This window comes from Quercus robur, chromosome 1, assembly GCF_932294415.1.
Source record: "Quercus robur chromosome 1, dhQueRobu3.1, whole genome shotgun sequence".
Classification (NCBI taxonomy): Eukaryota; Viridiplantae; Streptophyta; class Magnoliopsida; order Fagales; family Fagaceae; genus Quercus; species Quercus robur.
Window position 1 is genome coordinate 4,078,774 of NC_065534.1, and position 15,764 is coordinate 4,094,537.

The window sequence follows — 15,764 nt, forward strand, 5'->3', positions numbered from 1 at the left end:
TCATGAACCCATCCTGAGAGCAACCAACCAAAGCCATGGGAATTGTTTTCATACACTTGGTCCCTTTGTGAATTGCCCCGCCTTGGATTTCGCGTAATTTTGGATATAGCGAACTATCTCAGTGGTGACATACTGACAGCGATGAATGAGTTTCGTTGTTTCTGGAAGTTATTTAAGTCAACATAGTTGGCTTTTTTATAAACACATTTTTTGTTTAGCCATTGAAGCTCTCTAAAGTTTGAACAGTGGCAAAGAAAAAGAAAGGGTTTATCAGGAGGAGAGAGACAGTGATCGGGTTTTAGAAAAGTTAAATTATTGTTTTTTGTTTTTTTATTTTTTTTTAAATATTGTGCTGACGTGGAAAATTGTGGGAGCTTCAAAAGCTTCGGTTTTATATATATATATAGATTATTATTATTTATGTTTAAAAAAAATAAAATTACCACATGTAGTATTTAATTACAACCCTGCCGCTTCTGTTATTTTTAGTTGACAAACAAGTGAGTTTTGAACTTTGGATTGGCTTATTATTGATTGCTTATTTTCTCAAAATGGGTAAAAGTATAAGGATTTGTATATATACTTACAAAAACCAAAACTTTAAAAAATTGTATATAAACAAATAAATAAGTTTAAGAAGATAAAACTCAGTTCATTCCAGTATATGCTTGATGTGGGATTCATCATACACCCACACACAGCACACAGTCAATCAAATTGGGGCATCACAATATATCTCCACTAAAACAAACCTCTATATGCTTAATATATGGATTCTTTGAATTGCTCCAGTACTTGAAAGGATCCATCACTAGAAAAGTTTCACTAATCTTTCATGAAAAGAAGTGTTTTGGTGCTAAATAACACGACTTTTATATTATTGAGAAGTAGAGAAAGTCTAACCATTAACAAACTTCTTTAAAATGTCCTTCAAATATCCAAAATTAGAACTTATTTATCTTTTTTGTATGTGGCTTATCATGATAAAAAGATAAAGTTTCTTATCTTGTTGAAGAAAATGTTACCATACCCTATAAAATGGGTGGGGACTTGTGGTAGCGTGATGAAGTGCCCTTTTGTTCAAGCAAGTCTAACCATCTGCTTCAAAATGGGTGGAGACCGTGATAAAATTCTCTTGTTCAACTAAAACTTTTCATTTTTTTGAAAATGGATGAATATCCTTGTTTACTTGGAGGACCACCATTTGACTCCATACAATCATTCTGAAAATAGACCTATGAGTGCAATGTCAAATATCATAAAAAATTTAAGTTTGTTTTTCTTATTGTAAAGTGGTGGGCTGTGCTAGTAGTGTTGGGCTGCTTCCTGCTACACTAGGCCCAAGTTTTCTGGATAAGGGAATTAGGACCGGTCCAGCTGCAACTTAATTTGGTCCGGCTTGTGTGCAAACTATGCCTGGTTTGCCAGGAACGTGCTTGTGGCAGGTAGAGCTGTTTCAGACAAGTTGTGGCAGACATAATAATAATAATAAATAAAATATTTGGCTACTTAGTAGGAAATGACCAAATGATCCCCAAACACAATCACAGTAATAATAGTCACTTTTACAGAAAGAAAAAGAACAGAATGAAAGGGAGCAAATGGTAATATGTATTTGTTAATCAGAAGATGAATGAATTAACTAAAATCTGGTTCGCAGGAGCAAAACCAGAGAGAAAACAACGTTCCTTCTCAATGCAATTAATCTCTCAAGAAAAGTCCTACCGTGAAGATTAACTGTCTTAAGAGAAACAGACCTGAATAGTTGATGCACAGAGGCCCCTTTTAGGGTGGGCTGTGCTAGTAGTGTTGGGCTGCTTCCTGCTACACTAGGCCCAAGTTTTCTGGATAAGGAAGTTGGGATTGGTCCAGCTGCAACTTAATTTGGTCCGGCTTGTGCACAAACTATGCTTGGTTTGCTAGGAATGTGTTTGTAGCAGGCAGAGCTGTTTCAGACAAGTTGTGGCAGACATAATAATAATAATAATAATAAATAAAATATCTGACTACTTAGTAGGAAATGACCAAATGATCCCCAAACACAATCATAGTAATAATAGTCACTTTTACAGAAAGGAAAAGAACAGAACGAAATGGAGCAAATGGTAATATGTATGGGTTAATCAGAAGATGAAGGAATCAACTAAAATCTGGTCCGTAGGAGCAAAACTAGAGAGGAAAGAACGTTTCTTCTCAACGTAATTAATCTCTCAAGAAAAGTCCTACCGTGAAGATTAACTGCCCTGAGAGAAACGGACCTGAATGGTTGATGCACAGAGGCCCCTTTTGGTTTTAACAGAGAGCAGGATTTCGTGAGGGAGAGAGGGAATCAATCTACCGGTGCATGCCTACCGTTCTAATTCTCACTTTATTTTTTTTTTCTAGTTGTTTTCTTTCTTTCCCTCCCACTTGTTTCTTTTCTATTTCTTGGTATCTCTTTTCGAATTCCTCTTTCTTAATTATGGTTCCCGTTGTTGCTTTGTTTTTTGTTCACGGCAAGATCCTCTTTTTATAATGCCTGCCGTGACTGGATTTTACTGTTTTAGCCCTTAATCTCCTTTGTCTGGTCTGGGTGTACTAGCTGACTACCACTGGTTTGTCTGTGTGCCGCCCCCACATCACCAGACAAAGAAGGGTATTTTGTTTGTTTGTCTGCCGTGGCACCCTTTCCTGCTACGGTTTGGGTTCTTTCTCTCTCCCTATCCCTCATGGCATGCACCTAGTGGTTCCAACTCAGCTTGCTTCTTTTAGGTAGTAAGTCATCCCAGTAGAACACTTCCCCGAAAGAACCTGAGCTGGAACCTCAAAAATAAATATTTCCCCTTTCCCCACCACCTAACCATGCCCTCTGAATCTCTGACCCCCGACCTCACCATGCCCTATATTGGTTGGGTACAGGTTGGTGGTGTTTGGGCCTTGCGCGTGCCTTCCTTCCATATGTGTCCAAAATCTGCCTGCTGGTCATTTGTCTACCATGGTCTGGAGGCTTGCCTGCATAGCTTGCCGTTCGTTTTCTTTGACCTTTTATGTGAGCTGCTTTTTGATTTCCCGCTCCCTTAAGGAGCTGGGCTTTATTTGATATTGGGTTTTACATTTCTTTCGGCCCATTTCTTGATTACCCTCATTTCCTACCATATTACCCTGTCACTCCTGCTGCAATGACTCAATCTTGCTTGGCTTCTTTGGGCCAGCCGTTTACTCTTTCCCCCAGTGGCTTGGTATGACCATTGATTTTCCTACTTATGGGCTCCTGTGTCCCTTTGGGCATCTTTGGCCCACTTGCTTTCTTTGGGCTTCCTTGTCCATTTTACTAACTTTGCATTCCCATGAGCTTTTACTAACTTCATTGGGCTTCACTGGCCCAATTACCTTATTCTCATCCTTGGGATTCATGGGCCTGCCATTAACCCATTACTTTCTTTGTTTGCATTACTTTGGGTCTGCGGTGACCCTTTTTCACTTTTCTACATCATATATTGCCCATGGGTATGCTATTTCTCTCTTTCTGGGCTTCTTTAAGTCCACTTGCCTCTTCAAGGCCCATTTGTTTAATTCATGGGTCTGTGATCCATTATTCCTGCCACTTGGGCCTAATGGTTTTGTCATCTATTTGCCAATTCTTTGCTGCCCTTGTCGTTGGGCTTTCTTCTTCCTACTTGGATTCTCACAAATGACCCTCAATACTTATCACCAATTGATTTTGAGGTGAATTGACATAGCTCACAGTTCGATAACATTTTTTTTTTTTTAAATTCTTATATAATAACAATTGTTTACCACCTTCCCAAATAAGAGGAATATTGTCATAAGAGTTGTTTTATTGCTTGTGATTGTTCAAAGTGGTTGAGTAGTTATTGCACTAAAGTTACATAGTTTGATAATTTTATTTTTATTTTTATTAAATGTGAATTTTAATAAATTTACCTTTAAATTGTATTTTTTTTCTCATTCTCTTTATGCTTGCGAAGTTGAAAATGATCTAAGAACGATAATCATCTATAAAAGATATATATAAAGTGTTGGTGTTGTATAATTATCTTATCCTCTTTTTTTTCATGTGCAGCCTTTCTTTTATAGACAAAAAAGTAATTATTTCTGGCCAATAATTACCCCCAATAAGACAAGGGAGTATTTATTTATGGCAAAAATGCACTTTTGGTCCCTACATTTTGGGTCGATTCTCAATTTGGTTCCTAAATTGATTTCACTCCTAGATCAATCCCTGATTTCAGAAAATTGTTTTTATTTTGGTCCTTGCCGTCAACCCAGTAATAGAAAATGCATACGTGACAAATGGAATGCACTATTTGCTGACGTAGCTAATAAAATAATAATAAAAAAATTATATTTAACATTTTTTAAATGCCACGTTAGCTTTTAAATTAATAAAAAAAGCCAACTCTGAATTTTTTTTTAAATAAATTAAATTAAAAAAAACCGTAAATCTAATTTAAACTAAAATCATTTCTTAAAAAATCAAAAATCATTATCTTTTTAATTCTTTAACCTCATCAGCTTAAAAAAAAAAAAAATCCCTACACTGTGAATGACTAATCTCAAATTCTCTCTCTCTTCACGCTCAATGGATAGAATCTCTCACTCTCCACTGTCCATGGCCGGAGCTCACTCAGCCTTCTTTCTCCACCAAGCGCTGGAGCTCACAAGCAGACCAATGGTGAGCAGATCAAGCTTCTTCTCCCTCTCTCTTTCTACAAAAATCTGGTTTGAAGCTCTCTTTCTCTTTCGGCTTTCTCTTTGGGATTAGGGTTTGATCTGGGTTTAGAGAGAGATGGGCCGAGATCGATGGTAGTTGATGTTGATACAACGGAACCCCCACTGGAGGAGACTGAGACAACGACGGAGGATGTTGAATCTGAATTGGAATCGGAGTCGAAGTCGGCTTCTTAACCGTCACATTAGATCCGATTAAAGAGTCAAGACGATGGAAGAAAATCCATGACGAAGTCAGGGTTCCATTAGAGAAATGGAGATTCCCAGGCGTCCATGAGCATCGACGTGGCTTCCTCTCTCCAACAATCTTCGTGGACAGGTAACGGACACGAGGATTGCGGAGTAGCAGCGTTAGGTGTAGTTAAAGCTAGGGTTGGAAGCGGAGGAGTCGTTGACAGCATCAAAGTGTCCGTTAAGTTGCCCATGGTGGTGGTGGCGGCGAGATATATGGATGAATCTATGTTGGTGGTGGTGGTGGTGTGTACGGGGTTTTTGTGGTAGTGAGGAGAAAAAGGAGAAAAGAGAAGAAGGAGAGATAAGTATTGATGCGGCGATGAGGTGCGATTAGTGTTTGGTTTGAAAGAAAATCTTAATTTTCTGGGGAAAATGTTGATGATTTTCTGGGTTTGTGTGTGTTTGTTTCATAAGAAAATTTTTGGTTTTGGTTGGAAAGAAAATGTTGTGATGAAAATCTTAGGCATCGGCTTTTTAGATGTGAATTTTTTCAATGTTTGGTGAAATTTTCTGGGAAAGATATTGAATGCCTAGGAATTTTGTGTTCTTGAGTTCTTGTGATCTGGGATCATGTTCTTGAGCTCTTGTGTATTCACGTTCAAATCTGAAACTATATATTTTTATGTTTTTAATTTTGTTTTTATGTTTTTATATTTTTTTCAAATTGATAAATTAATTTTTTTTTTAAATTAAACAATGACATGGCGTGCTGATGTGGTTTTTTATTTTATTTTATTAGCCACGTCAGCAAACAGTGCATTTCATTTGTCACGTATGCATTTTTTGTTACTGGGTTGACGGCAGGGACCAAAATAAAAACAATTTTCTAAAATCAGGGACTGACCTAGGAGTGAAATCAATTTAGAGACCAAATTGAAAACCGACCCAAAATGTAGGGTCCAAAAAATGCATTTTCGCCTTTATTTATTTTGAAAGTCTTTCTATGAATGACATGTGACATTTATACCACATGTAACCTCTACTAAAGACAAAGAGTTAGGGTTTAACTTCTGCTAACCACTCTCTTTAATATTCACATTAATTGCATTATTGCTAAAATTTACACTTAAGCATAATTTCTATAGGTCAATTTAAAATTACTGACACGATATCTTGAGATCAGTAGGTGACCATTCTAAAAACTTTACAAACTCATTTCTTTGATATTATTCCTTAGACCCACGTGTATCCTATTGGGTGCATGGAAATGCCCATGTGTTGGTGTTGCCATCTTGATCCACTTATTAGGTGCATGGCAATACATGTGCTATTATAGTAGCTCTTATATAACCATTGCTTGCCTTTTAATAATATTTTTTATCCTCATTTTGATGTTAAGACTTAAGACCAAATTGAGTTTATTTTCGTAATATATATTATTTATATTGTGATTACCTCATACAATTTTTATAATTTTGGATAATTATCCAGTGTGTTAGACGAAAAAAACTGCACACCCCTTAGTTAGATGCTTACGAATCCTAAATATTTGCATTAGAAAAAGAAAAGAAAAAAAATTCCTCTATTGAAGTCCTAAATATATATATATATATTTATTTATTTATTTATTGTAACCACCTCATATAATTTTTTTTTTTAAGTCCTCCCAAATGGTTCATTAGTTACCATTTAATTTTTTTTTTTTTTTTTAAAAAACATGGTTGCATCTGATTGAATTCACATATTCATTTCTTGGTGTAGACTATAAATGCTTTGGTACTTTCTATGTATTTCAATATGGATAAAGTTTAGCTACAAAATTTTCATAAAAAAAAAAATTACTTACAAAATTAGTTGTAGTTTAAGACTATAACTTTAGTTGTAACTTACGATTACAACAAATTTTGTAACTAAATTTTGTCGTTTGGATATATTTCTTCCTTTCTATTTCTTCAGGCATCTATATTGGTTATAGGACCCCTAAACCAGTGACGAGCACTGAAAACCCAAGACGCAATGACAAGAATAAACAAACAGCCAACCGCTACAGGAGTGTAGTTGAGTGTCTCATTAGTAATGGGATAGGATACAGGCAATGAGAAGAGGACTGAGATGGTTGCTACCCAGAGAACGGCAATCCAACCAACAAGGATCCCATAGCGGCCCAAGTTGAAAGGTCCGGGGATAAAGGACTTGCGTGCCAAAGTCACTCTAAAGAAGATGGGTAGGGCATAAGCAATGTACAGTCCAATAGTTGCTATAGATACCATAGCCTGAAATGCCACTGTGCTTCCCAGAGACTGCAAAACATTTAAAATGAACAAGTATACAGTTCTCAGTTGAATAACAGAAATAAAAGCTTTTGCATGAGGGTATTAAGGGCTAAGTGCAATAGTGTACGTGCATTGGCCAACATATAAAATGACATAACTTGGGACTTAACCAAGATCAAGCCATATTTCCAATGTTATATTTTGTAAATCTGTATCGATAAATCTACCCTTAGAACTGTCATTTAAACTCTATTTGGGGTTTGTTTATTTTGCTGAAATTGAAAATTTTTTTGTTGAAAGTACTATAGATAAAGGTAAAATTTAGTTAAAATAATACAGTGAGACTCATGAATAGTACCAAAAAATGCAGTGAAACTCATGAATTGTAACAAAAATAAGCTGAATAGTAAAGTAAATTGGCAAAAATAAATTTTGCCAAACACACACTTAATAAACTAAACAAAAAAAAAAAAAAAAAAAAGGGTCCATCACCAATTATATATCTAACCTTTCCCCCCCCCCCCCCCCCCCCCCCTTTTCATCATTTTTATTTTCTTCAATTCATGCATGCTGGAAAAGTCCAGGGAAATAAATATTTCATGCATGTTACTATGAAGAATGGATTTGGAAAAAGGACACATATACAATACAATGTTTATGTGCCATCTTTGGGTCAATTGGCACCTCCTATGTTTCAAACTAAGGCATCCAAGATTCATACCTTCCCTCATCCATTTGAAATGTATAGTAGAATACTTGACTTACTCATGCAGGCATCACTAGTTTATGCGTTAGTCATAATGTATGTCATAAACCCTTCAATAGTTTTACTTGCAATTCTTTCCTAGTCTTTACTTAAAGAGGTCTTCTCCTAGTGCTCGAGGTGTTTCCAATACTTATAAATCAGTAGCTTAAATGTATCAGATACAATGTCAAAATTTTATATGCCAATGAAGTATTGGATTGATAGGAAGTATTTGAAAAGTATTATCTCTGATTAGATAGATTTGGATATGATACAAATATAATTCCCTTGAAGAATTTTCCAGCTACATAGCCAACAATTCTCATTGTTATCCACTAAAAGAGAGACAAATTTTAATGCACTGTAGTGGCAACTCCAGTGCAGTGCATAACTATAACAACGAAGAACTCTATATATAATGTTATAATGTCTATGACAATTAGAAGAGCAATTCATCTAAAACACAAAAGAAGGGGGGGGGGGGGGAGATGTGCATACCGTCAGAGCCATGCAAAATGATATAAAGGCAGAGAGCCACACAGCATTTATGGGGACCTCCTGATTGTTCACTTTATGCCAAACTGATGAAAATGGCATGGCTCCATCTCTAGAGAAGGCATAAGCCATCCTGAAAATGAATATTATGCAGTAAATAGTTAAGGGATCAAAAAGTGAGTCCTATCTCATTTTATTAAGTCAAAGAAATGTATGCTTACCTTGAGTTGCTAGTAACAGAACTCATACCACAGAAAAATATGGCAACAGCAACCACGCCCAAGCAAATAATTCCTCCAACGCCAGTGCCGTATCGACTCTTAAATACTTGGTAAAATATTTCGGCAATGGCATAACCACCAGCATCATTGTTTTCATCTAAAAGGTCTGATATGTTAGTTACTGCAAAGGTGATCCCAAGTATGTATCCCCATCCAACAATAATAGATATCCCAATGGAACTGATTATTCCTCTTGGTCCATTCTTATCAGCACTCTTGGTTTCCTCTGTCTAGAATTAGAAATTCACAGGAAACAGTAGGATTTAGTTACAGTTATATGAATAAATGCTAAGTCATAGGAAGAAAGAAAAGTGCCAAAACTCAAAGAATTGGGACTAAGAATGGCATAAATTCCAGATACCTTGTTTAAGATTCTGTTTATCTGAAATAAATTAACTGAAATATTTTGTAAGCAAGTAGAACTGAAAATAAGCACCTGATTTTATGAGCTTGGATTCGCATTACAAGAATGACTAGCCATACTTGAAAAACTAAAAACATCTGATTCCAGAGATTTTGTTATTAACAAAATGTTCATTTTATTGAGTAGTGTCATGGGGTCACCTAATAAAAGTTTTGAAACTTCTCAGACATGTCAAGATTGACACTTTTCTTTCTGCTTCTGAAGGCAGTGGTTTTATTTGAAGGGATGAAGAGAACAGTGCAATTTACCATATGAGCTGAGGCATCGTACCCGACTAGGGTATATTGACTCATTAGAAGTCCCAGAACAAATATGTATACTTTACTATTGATTCCCTCACCATTATCGGTGTTGAAGTGAGTGAAAACTAACTTGGCACTAGCCCTCTCTGTTGCGACAGTGGGAATGAGAATCATAAGAATGAAGACACCTGAGGATGCCAAGAAGCATTAGAGATCCAAGAAGCAATACCATTGGAAAACTTGAAGAGGAGAAATGGAAAGGAAACTCTTCATACCTACTAGGTTCCATGCAGCAGCTAATTGTCCAAAGAAAGATAACAACGTAATAGGAAGACTGTTGATGATAGCATGTAGGAGTAAAATTGCCCCATGGAAACCAATAACAACATATTTGGATGCCTCATATCCCCCTCCATTTTTTCCACCTGTGCTAAGTAGAATTATCACTGAAATCACCTGTGCAAGTGAGTAATCTACACTTGTTGTGACAGCCCACTGCATGAAAATGTATCCAAATCAGTTATGAGTTCATAACAGATTATATCACATCCAAGACAAGCTTGACCTCCTAGTGGATTTTGAATAACTTGAAACTCCAGGACAAATGATGCTCAGTAATACCTGACCAACAATGTTGAACCTGCATAAACATAAAAATAATTTACTGTGCATCAGAAGATGTGATTGCAGCAATTCCAAATTCCCTGTATCTTATGATTGGCTTGACCAGCTGGTTCAACAAAATACCTAAAATTTTAGGCTTAGTGGCAACAATAAAACAACACTGACTATCTCTTTTTTTAAAAGATATATGACACTGACTAATGACTTTTCACTCATTGTTCAACTTATGACAGACAGTGCATATTGTAACAAGCACTATAATTACAGGTTGTGAAAAAAAGAGAAATAGCAAACAACTAGTGTTGAGCACATTTTAAAGTTGGCTCAATCACCTTAGATCAATTTCGTTTCTTTTATTAGAAATTAAATTCCCTGCTTGGGAAGTTGGTACCTTTTTCACAGCCCCAAAGGAACAAAACTAGAGTGGCAACCAAAGAAGAAAAACCCAGCATATTTTAAGAAATTGGGAACTTACGAAGGACAAAGACTTTAAGCTCATATGGGAATTAATGCCATGGTCTACTATGATTGAAGCTTTAGCATTGAGAACCCCTAGGAATTGATTCCCTGATAATTGAACTAAACGCTCCTTGAGGTCATAATCAGAGTCAGGTGCCTGTTTCTTAAGACAGCTAATGCAAATCAAATCTGAGAATGCTTGCTGATGATTGCAGGTGGTTGATGATGACCTTCCGCCCAGAGACTTGCATCATGCTTACCGGAAGTGTAACAAATAGGCAGACCTGTTGACAAAGAAAGGAAGTCTACACTCTAAAGATGGAGCCTTTTGTGGTTTACCATTTCCCCATGAGGACAATATGAAATTGGCTTCTCACATTTCAAATATGTACACCAATTGTACATTCTTTCATTGATCTAATCCTAGATCCTTTTCTACCCACTTCCTCTAAAACCCCAATAAAAATTCGACCACCACCTTACTAAGTATTGCAGATATGATTCATGAATTCCAAGCACAACTTGAATTCCTCAAAAAGCACAGAAATATACAGCAACAACAACAACAGCAATTATACTAAAGCTTAGTCCAAAATTTTGGGGTTAGTTATGGATTCTCAACAATCTAGCTAGGGTCGGGTACATTTATAATTAAAGAACTTTATAAATGTTAAATCAAAGCACTCATTGTGTCAACTACCCAGTGGTGATAAAAGCTATTAAGGGGCCAAACCAATTTATCTTTTTTCATTCTTCCTATGATTACTGCAATTCAAACCAACATAGTAAGTAACTTTCTAAGAAAATGATTACCAGCCAGTTATCCATGAGGCAAAGGGTGCCCATCCTGGGCCAGCAAGCTTTGCACTCCAATAGTAGAGACCACCAGAGGTTGGGTAAGAGGAACATATCTCACTCATAGACAACCCAACAAACATGGTGAACGCACCAGCTATTAACCATCCATAAGCAAAAGAAACTGGCCCACCATAGGTTAGCCCAGTGTTGTAAAGTGTGGTTAAACCAGTAAGCACAGAGATTATAGAAAATGTAAACGCAAAGTTCGAAACCAACCTGCAATTCCCAATAACAAAACCCATAAACCTCAATGACCCACTTCAAGTTTTGCTATGAATTGAGGATCAAAGAGCAAAACAAAGCAAAAGAATGAGAAACAAGAAAAGGTTGTTGAGAAAATTTACGATAGATCACGCTTGAGCTCTTGTTTGTAGCCAAGCTCATGAAGCCTGGCATGTCCTGAATCAACAGAAGCGCTGCCTTTTTCAATACCAGGAACCATCTTCTTACAGCAGAGAAGAGTCGGAAAGAGAAAAAGAGGAAGCAAAAGATTTGAGTATTTTGTTGTTTCAACCAAATATTCAGTCTCTTTCTTTCCTTCTTGGAGTCTCTCTTTCTCTCTCTCAATCTATAACTGATAGACTGATACTATAACTCTGATCTTTTTATACTAATTTCAATAGTGTGTGAGGGAGAAGCAAAATCAAACGTGTGGAATAAAGAATTGTATATACTATATTTTTTTGGCACTGTAGCAACTATAAGCACAACTCAATGATCAAACAGAGCCGCCAATAATATACACAAAGTTGGAATCTTTGATAGCTGGAGAAGAAGGTGGTGGTGACTGGTGAATGACTATATACGTGATTTGCCTTGCTTTGTACTTTGCAAATGTATTTTGATGATTTCCAGAATCTAATCCACAACATCTTTGCATGTGATTAGTTGTTCTTGGTTGAAATTTGAATTTATCAATAGAATTACTTTTTTTTTTTTATTCTAAAAATAATAACCAATAACATACTGATACTTAATTAAGATTTGTCGTGGAAAGAGAATTTCTCGAGTTTAAATAAGGCATGTTGAACTTTCTTAATTATTATAGTATAAATGTACAGCTAGTTCTCCTATATAACCGCTAATACCAGATTGTTTCATAGGCTTGATACTATATTCTATAGATGAGATTCTAACTCTTTTTTAAGTCTTAACAGCTAGTAGATCCTAAGAGTATCTGTGAAGTTAAAAATTTAACTATTTAGTACTACAAAAAGTTACTTTATCTATTTTACCTACACATGCTGGAGCAGTGGATTTATTTTAGCTTTCAACATAATAAAATAATATATCCACTACACACAACCATTAAACACAACCATCAGAGAGAGGTGAGAAAACACTGTAAACAAAATACCCCCAAAAATTTCATCAATAGAGAAAGAAAATGCGAGATAGCAAAGAGAGGGTGGAGCTCGGAGGTTTGGCCTTTGAGGTGGAGATCTAGAGAGAGAAAATGTGAGACAAAGTGGCTGGTGCTGGGCAGGGGCTTGGTTGGCGACAACGGGCAGAAACGAAGAGGGTGAGGACTGAGTAGAGAGGAGCGAAGGACTGAGTAGAGAGGAGCAACGGGCAAAAATGGAAAAGAGGAGAGAAGAAAAGAAAAGAAAAAAATAATATTAAAATATTCTGATCAGTGTGAACGTAACATAATTTTTTTTTCCCTACCTTTGAGCTACAGTGCACAGCTATAGATAGCTGTGCACTGTAGCAATGAAGCTAAAAAAATATAGTTTTAGCTCTACTGCTGTATGGTTATTTTTGTGTTTTGGTGGAGCTAAAATAGTCATATAGTTTTTTAGTTCCACTGTTACAAGTGCTCTTAAGGACAACAAACACTTTTAAATGGTGTCATAAAGACACGTGCTAAAAACTAATGGATATTCAATTATGAGTTGTATACCTTCTTTTTAAAAAAAAAAAAAATTTAATTGTAGGCATATTTCAGTTTGATTGTGTGCGAATTTCTTTTTATTTGGATACCGTTTGAATATATATATATATATATATATATATACACACACACACACACAAAAACACCATTTAATGGAAATTGAATGAATTATGTGGACATTCAGGGTCTGTTTGAGATTCGCTTATTTTGTTATAATTGAAAACTTTTTGCTAAAAGTACTGTAGTTAAATGTAAAAGTTAGTTGAAATAGTACAGTGAGACATATGAATAGTATCAAAAAGTGCAGTGGAGTCCATGAATAGTAGTAAAAATAAATTAAATAGTAAAATAAGTTAGTTTTTTAATTTGGAGCCAAACACACCCTTAATGACATGTTTTTTTTGGCCTGATTGGCTGATTGCAAAAATACATAATAATAAGATAATTATTGCTTTGACAACCGACTTGAGTGAGAACTTCAATAAAAGGACCACAAACACTTTCTTCCATTATAAAAAAAGAAAGAAATGTTAACAACGTCCTTATAATATTAGTTTTGGAGTTATTTTTTGGGGAGAAGTTTGAGTTTAGTGTCTAGTTGCACTAAACTTATTGAGATTATAATATGTGTCTAGTTTTGGAGTTATTTTTTGGGGAGAAGTTTGAGTTTAGTGTCTAGTTGCACTAAACTTATTGAGATTATAATATGTGTCTATTTTTGAATATATGTCACCATCTTAATAGGTTCAGTGCACTACATGCACTGGACTTGAACTTCACCCTATTTTTAGAAGCAATTTTTTAGGAAAATGATAAATCAATAATTGTTATTGGCTGCTTTTTATATTTCTTATGAAAGTAGTGTCAAAATTTTTCTATGATTTATTAACAATTGTTCTAAGAGCATCCATCAACGTGACCAAAAAAAAAAAAAAAATACCACAAACACTTTGGACTTTGTACGACCTCTTCAAGTAAGATTCACAAAGACGCAAACTGTATAGACTTCTAGACTTTATAGAGGATTCTGGTGTTGTAACATTTGACATAGCAGTAATAATATCTTTTACCTACAATAGAACAACAAATCTAGTGGCAAAATATTTGACAATTTTTGTTTCACAATTCATAATAGCTAAATCTTCACCATAGAATAAGCTTTATCTGTTAATAGATTTACTTTAAAATATTGTTAAGGATCCTCACTGGATGATTCAAAACAAATCATCAAAGATAATAACACTTGTATTGCATTGACTAATATAATACAAAGTCATTATCTTCTTTCAAGGATAATAAAATTCAACTATATAATTGGTTCTTAAAAAAAAATCAACAATAAGATTTATTGGCCAATATAACCATATAATTGACTAAAATAGGAAATGTAAGGAATGAATTCTATAAAAATTTTGTCCTAAATATATGAGAGGGGGGAGAGTAGCACGTTTACCAGGTGGATTTATGAGAGCATTAGCATCAGGAAATGCTACTCTATTCTATTTTACCATCCTAAAAAGTTATTTTATCAATTATACCATCTTATTTTACAATACTTCCAGCATTCCAAACTTTTATTTTCCTTTTCTACTCATTAAAATAATATATCTACACAATAAAATAATATTTCCCCCAATCACTGTCATTTATTCTTTCTTTCTTCCAATCACCATCACAATAAAATATTAGTTTTTTTTTTTTAGAATTGTGCTACAGTGCAATTCTAAAGATAGAATTGCACTATAGCACTATTGCAAAAAAATTTGCAATACTTAGCAATAGCATTTCCTGATGCAATATATTTTGAGGCTTGAAATGTCAAATATCCCTTACATTTGGCATTAGCATTCCCCAATGCTAATGCTCTGACAGCACATTGCATAGAAATTTCATATATGAAAGGTAGGTAGAAAAAAAATGTAAAAATTGACTTGCATGCATTTCAACTTGTATGCAATAAGTTGAATTTTCATTTCCATTTTTCAATGAAGTTTCTTCATGTTGATTTATTTTCTTGCGTTGTGTCTTTAATCTCTACGAAAATGGAAGGTGAATCTTTGTCCGGATAATTATATATACGGCGATGAAGTATGAAACCATTTCAAGCAACTTTTCCAATCTCTTAAGCCGTTACTTAACCAAAGTAAAATCCAACCCTCTTTTTTGCCCCTTCAAACTACAAAGTCAAATCCAACCCTCTTTCCTCCCCCCTTTCCCCCTTGGTTTTTTTTTTTTTTTTTTTTTTTTTTTTTTTTTTTTGAGATAATTACAACATGTTGCTAACCCTGCAGTTCAAACCCTTTTCCCCCTAGACCTTCAAGCACTTTGTGCATGGAGAGGTGCTAATTCAGCTACAAGGCTTTTGGCCCTCTTGGTTTTTTTATTGGAACTAACAACTATATTTTATTTGTTCTTATAGAGTGGAAGGGGCAAGAGTCAGAGTTCAAGTTTTTAAGAAAGGGCTTCACATACATATATACTTATATTAGGCTAGTGCAAAATTTCTATATTTTTTTTTAAAAAGCGATATTGTATTTATTATCAACTTGCTAATCAATCTAATC

General features: G+C 35.1%; 1 protein-coding gene across 1 annotated transcript; it reads right to left on the minus strand.

Annotated features, from left to right (window-relative positions):
- Nucleotides 1-6,663: 6,663 nt before the first annotated feature.
- On the minus strand, nucleotides 6,664-12,132 carry LOC126716849 (amino-acid permease BAT1 homolog). The gene is made up of 8 exons (XM_050417859.1): nucleotides 11,651-12,132; nucleotides 11,262-11,522; nucleotides 9,987-10,005; nucleotides 9,641-9,860; nucleotides 9,372-9,553; nucleotides 8,640-8,929; nucleotides 8,422-8,551; nucleotides 6,664-7,205 (listed from the first exon to the last, which is right to left on the minus strand). Exons 1-8 carry the CDS (start codon nucleotides 11,746-11,748, stop codon nucleotides 6,858-6,860), a joined length of 1,548 nt encoding a protein of 515 aa, XP_050273816.1. The 5' UTR covers nucleotides 11,749-12,132; the 3' UTR covers nucleotides 6,664-6,857.
- Nucleotides 12,133-15,764: the final 3,632 nt, after the last annotated feature.

What these genes read in the sequence shown, in the direction of transcription:
- LOC126716849 (XM_050417859.1), bottom strand. Translation starts at nt 11,748, where the DNA reads ATGGTTCCTGGTATTGAAAAAGGCAGCGCTTCTGTTGATTCAGGACAT. An exon ending in GAGCTCAAGCGTGATCTATC is followed by an intron (nt 11,523 to 11,650) that starts GTAAATTTTCTC and finishes TGGGAATTGCAG; the next exon opens with GTTGGTTTCGAACTTTGCGT. An exon ending in TCTGTTACTAGCAACTCAAG is followed by an intron (nt 8,552 to 8,639) that starts GTAAGCATACAT and finishes ATTCATTTTCAG; the next exon opens with GATGGCTTATGCCTTCTCTA.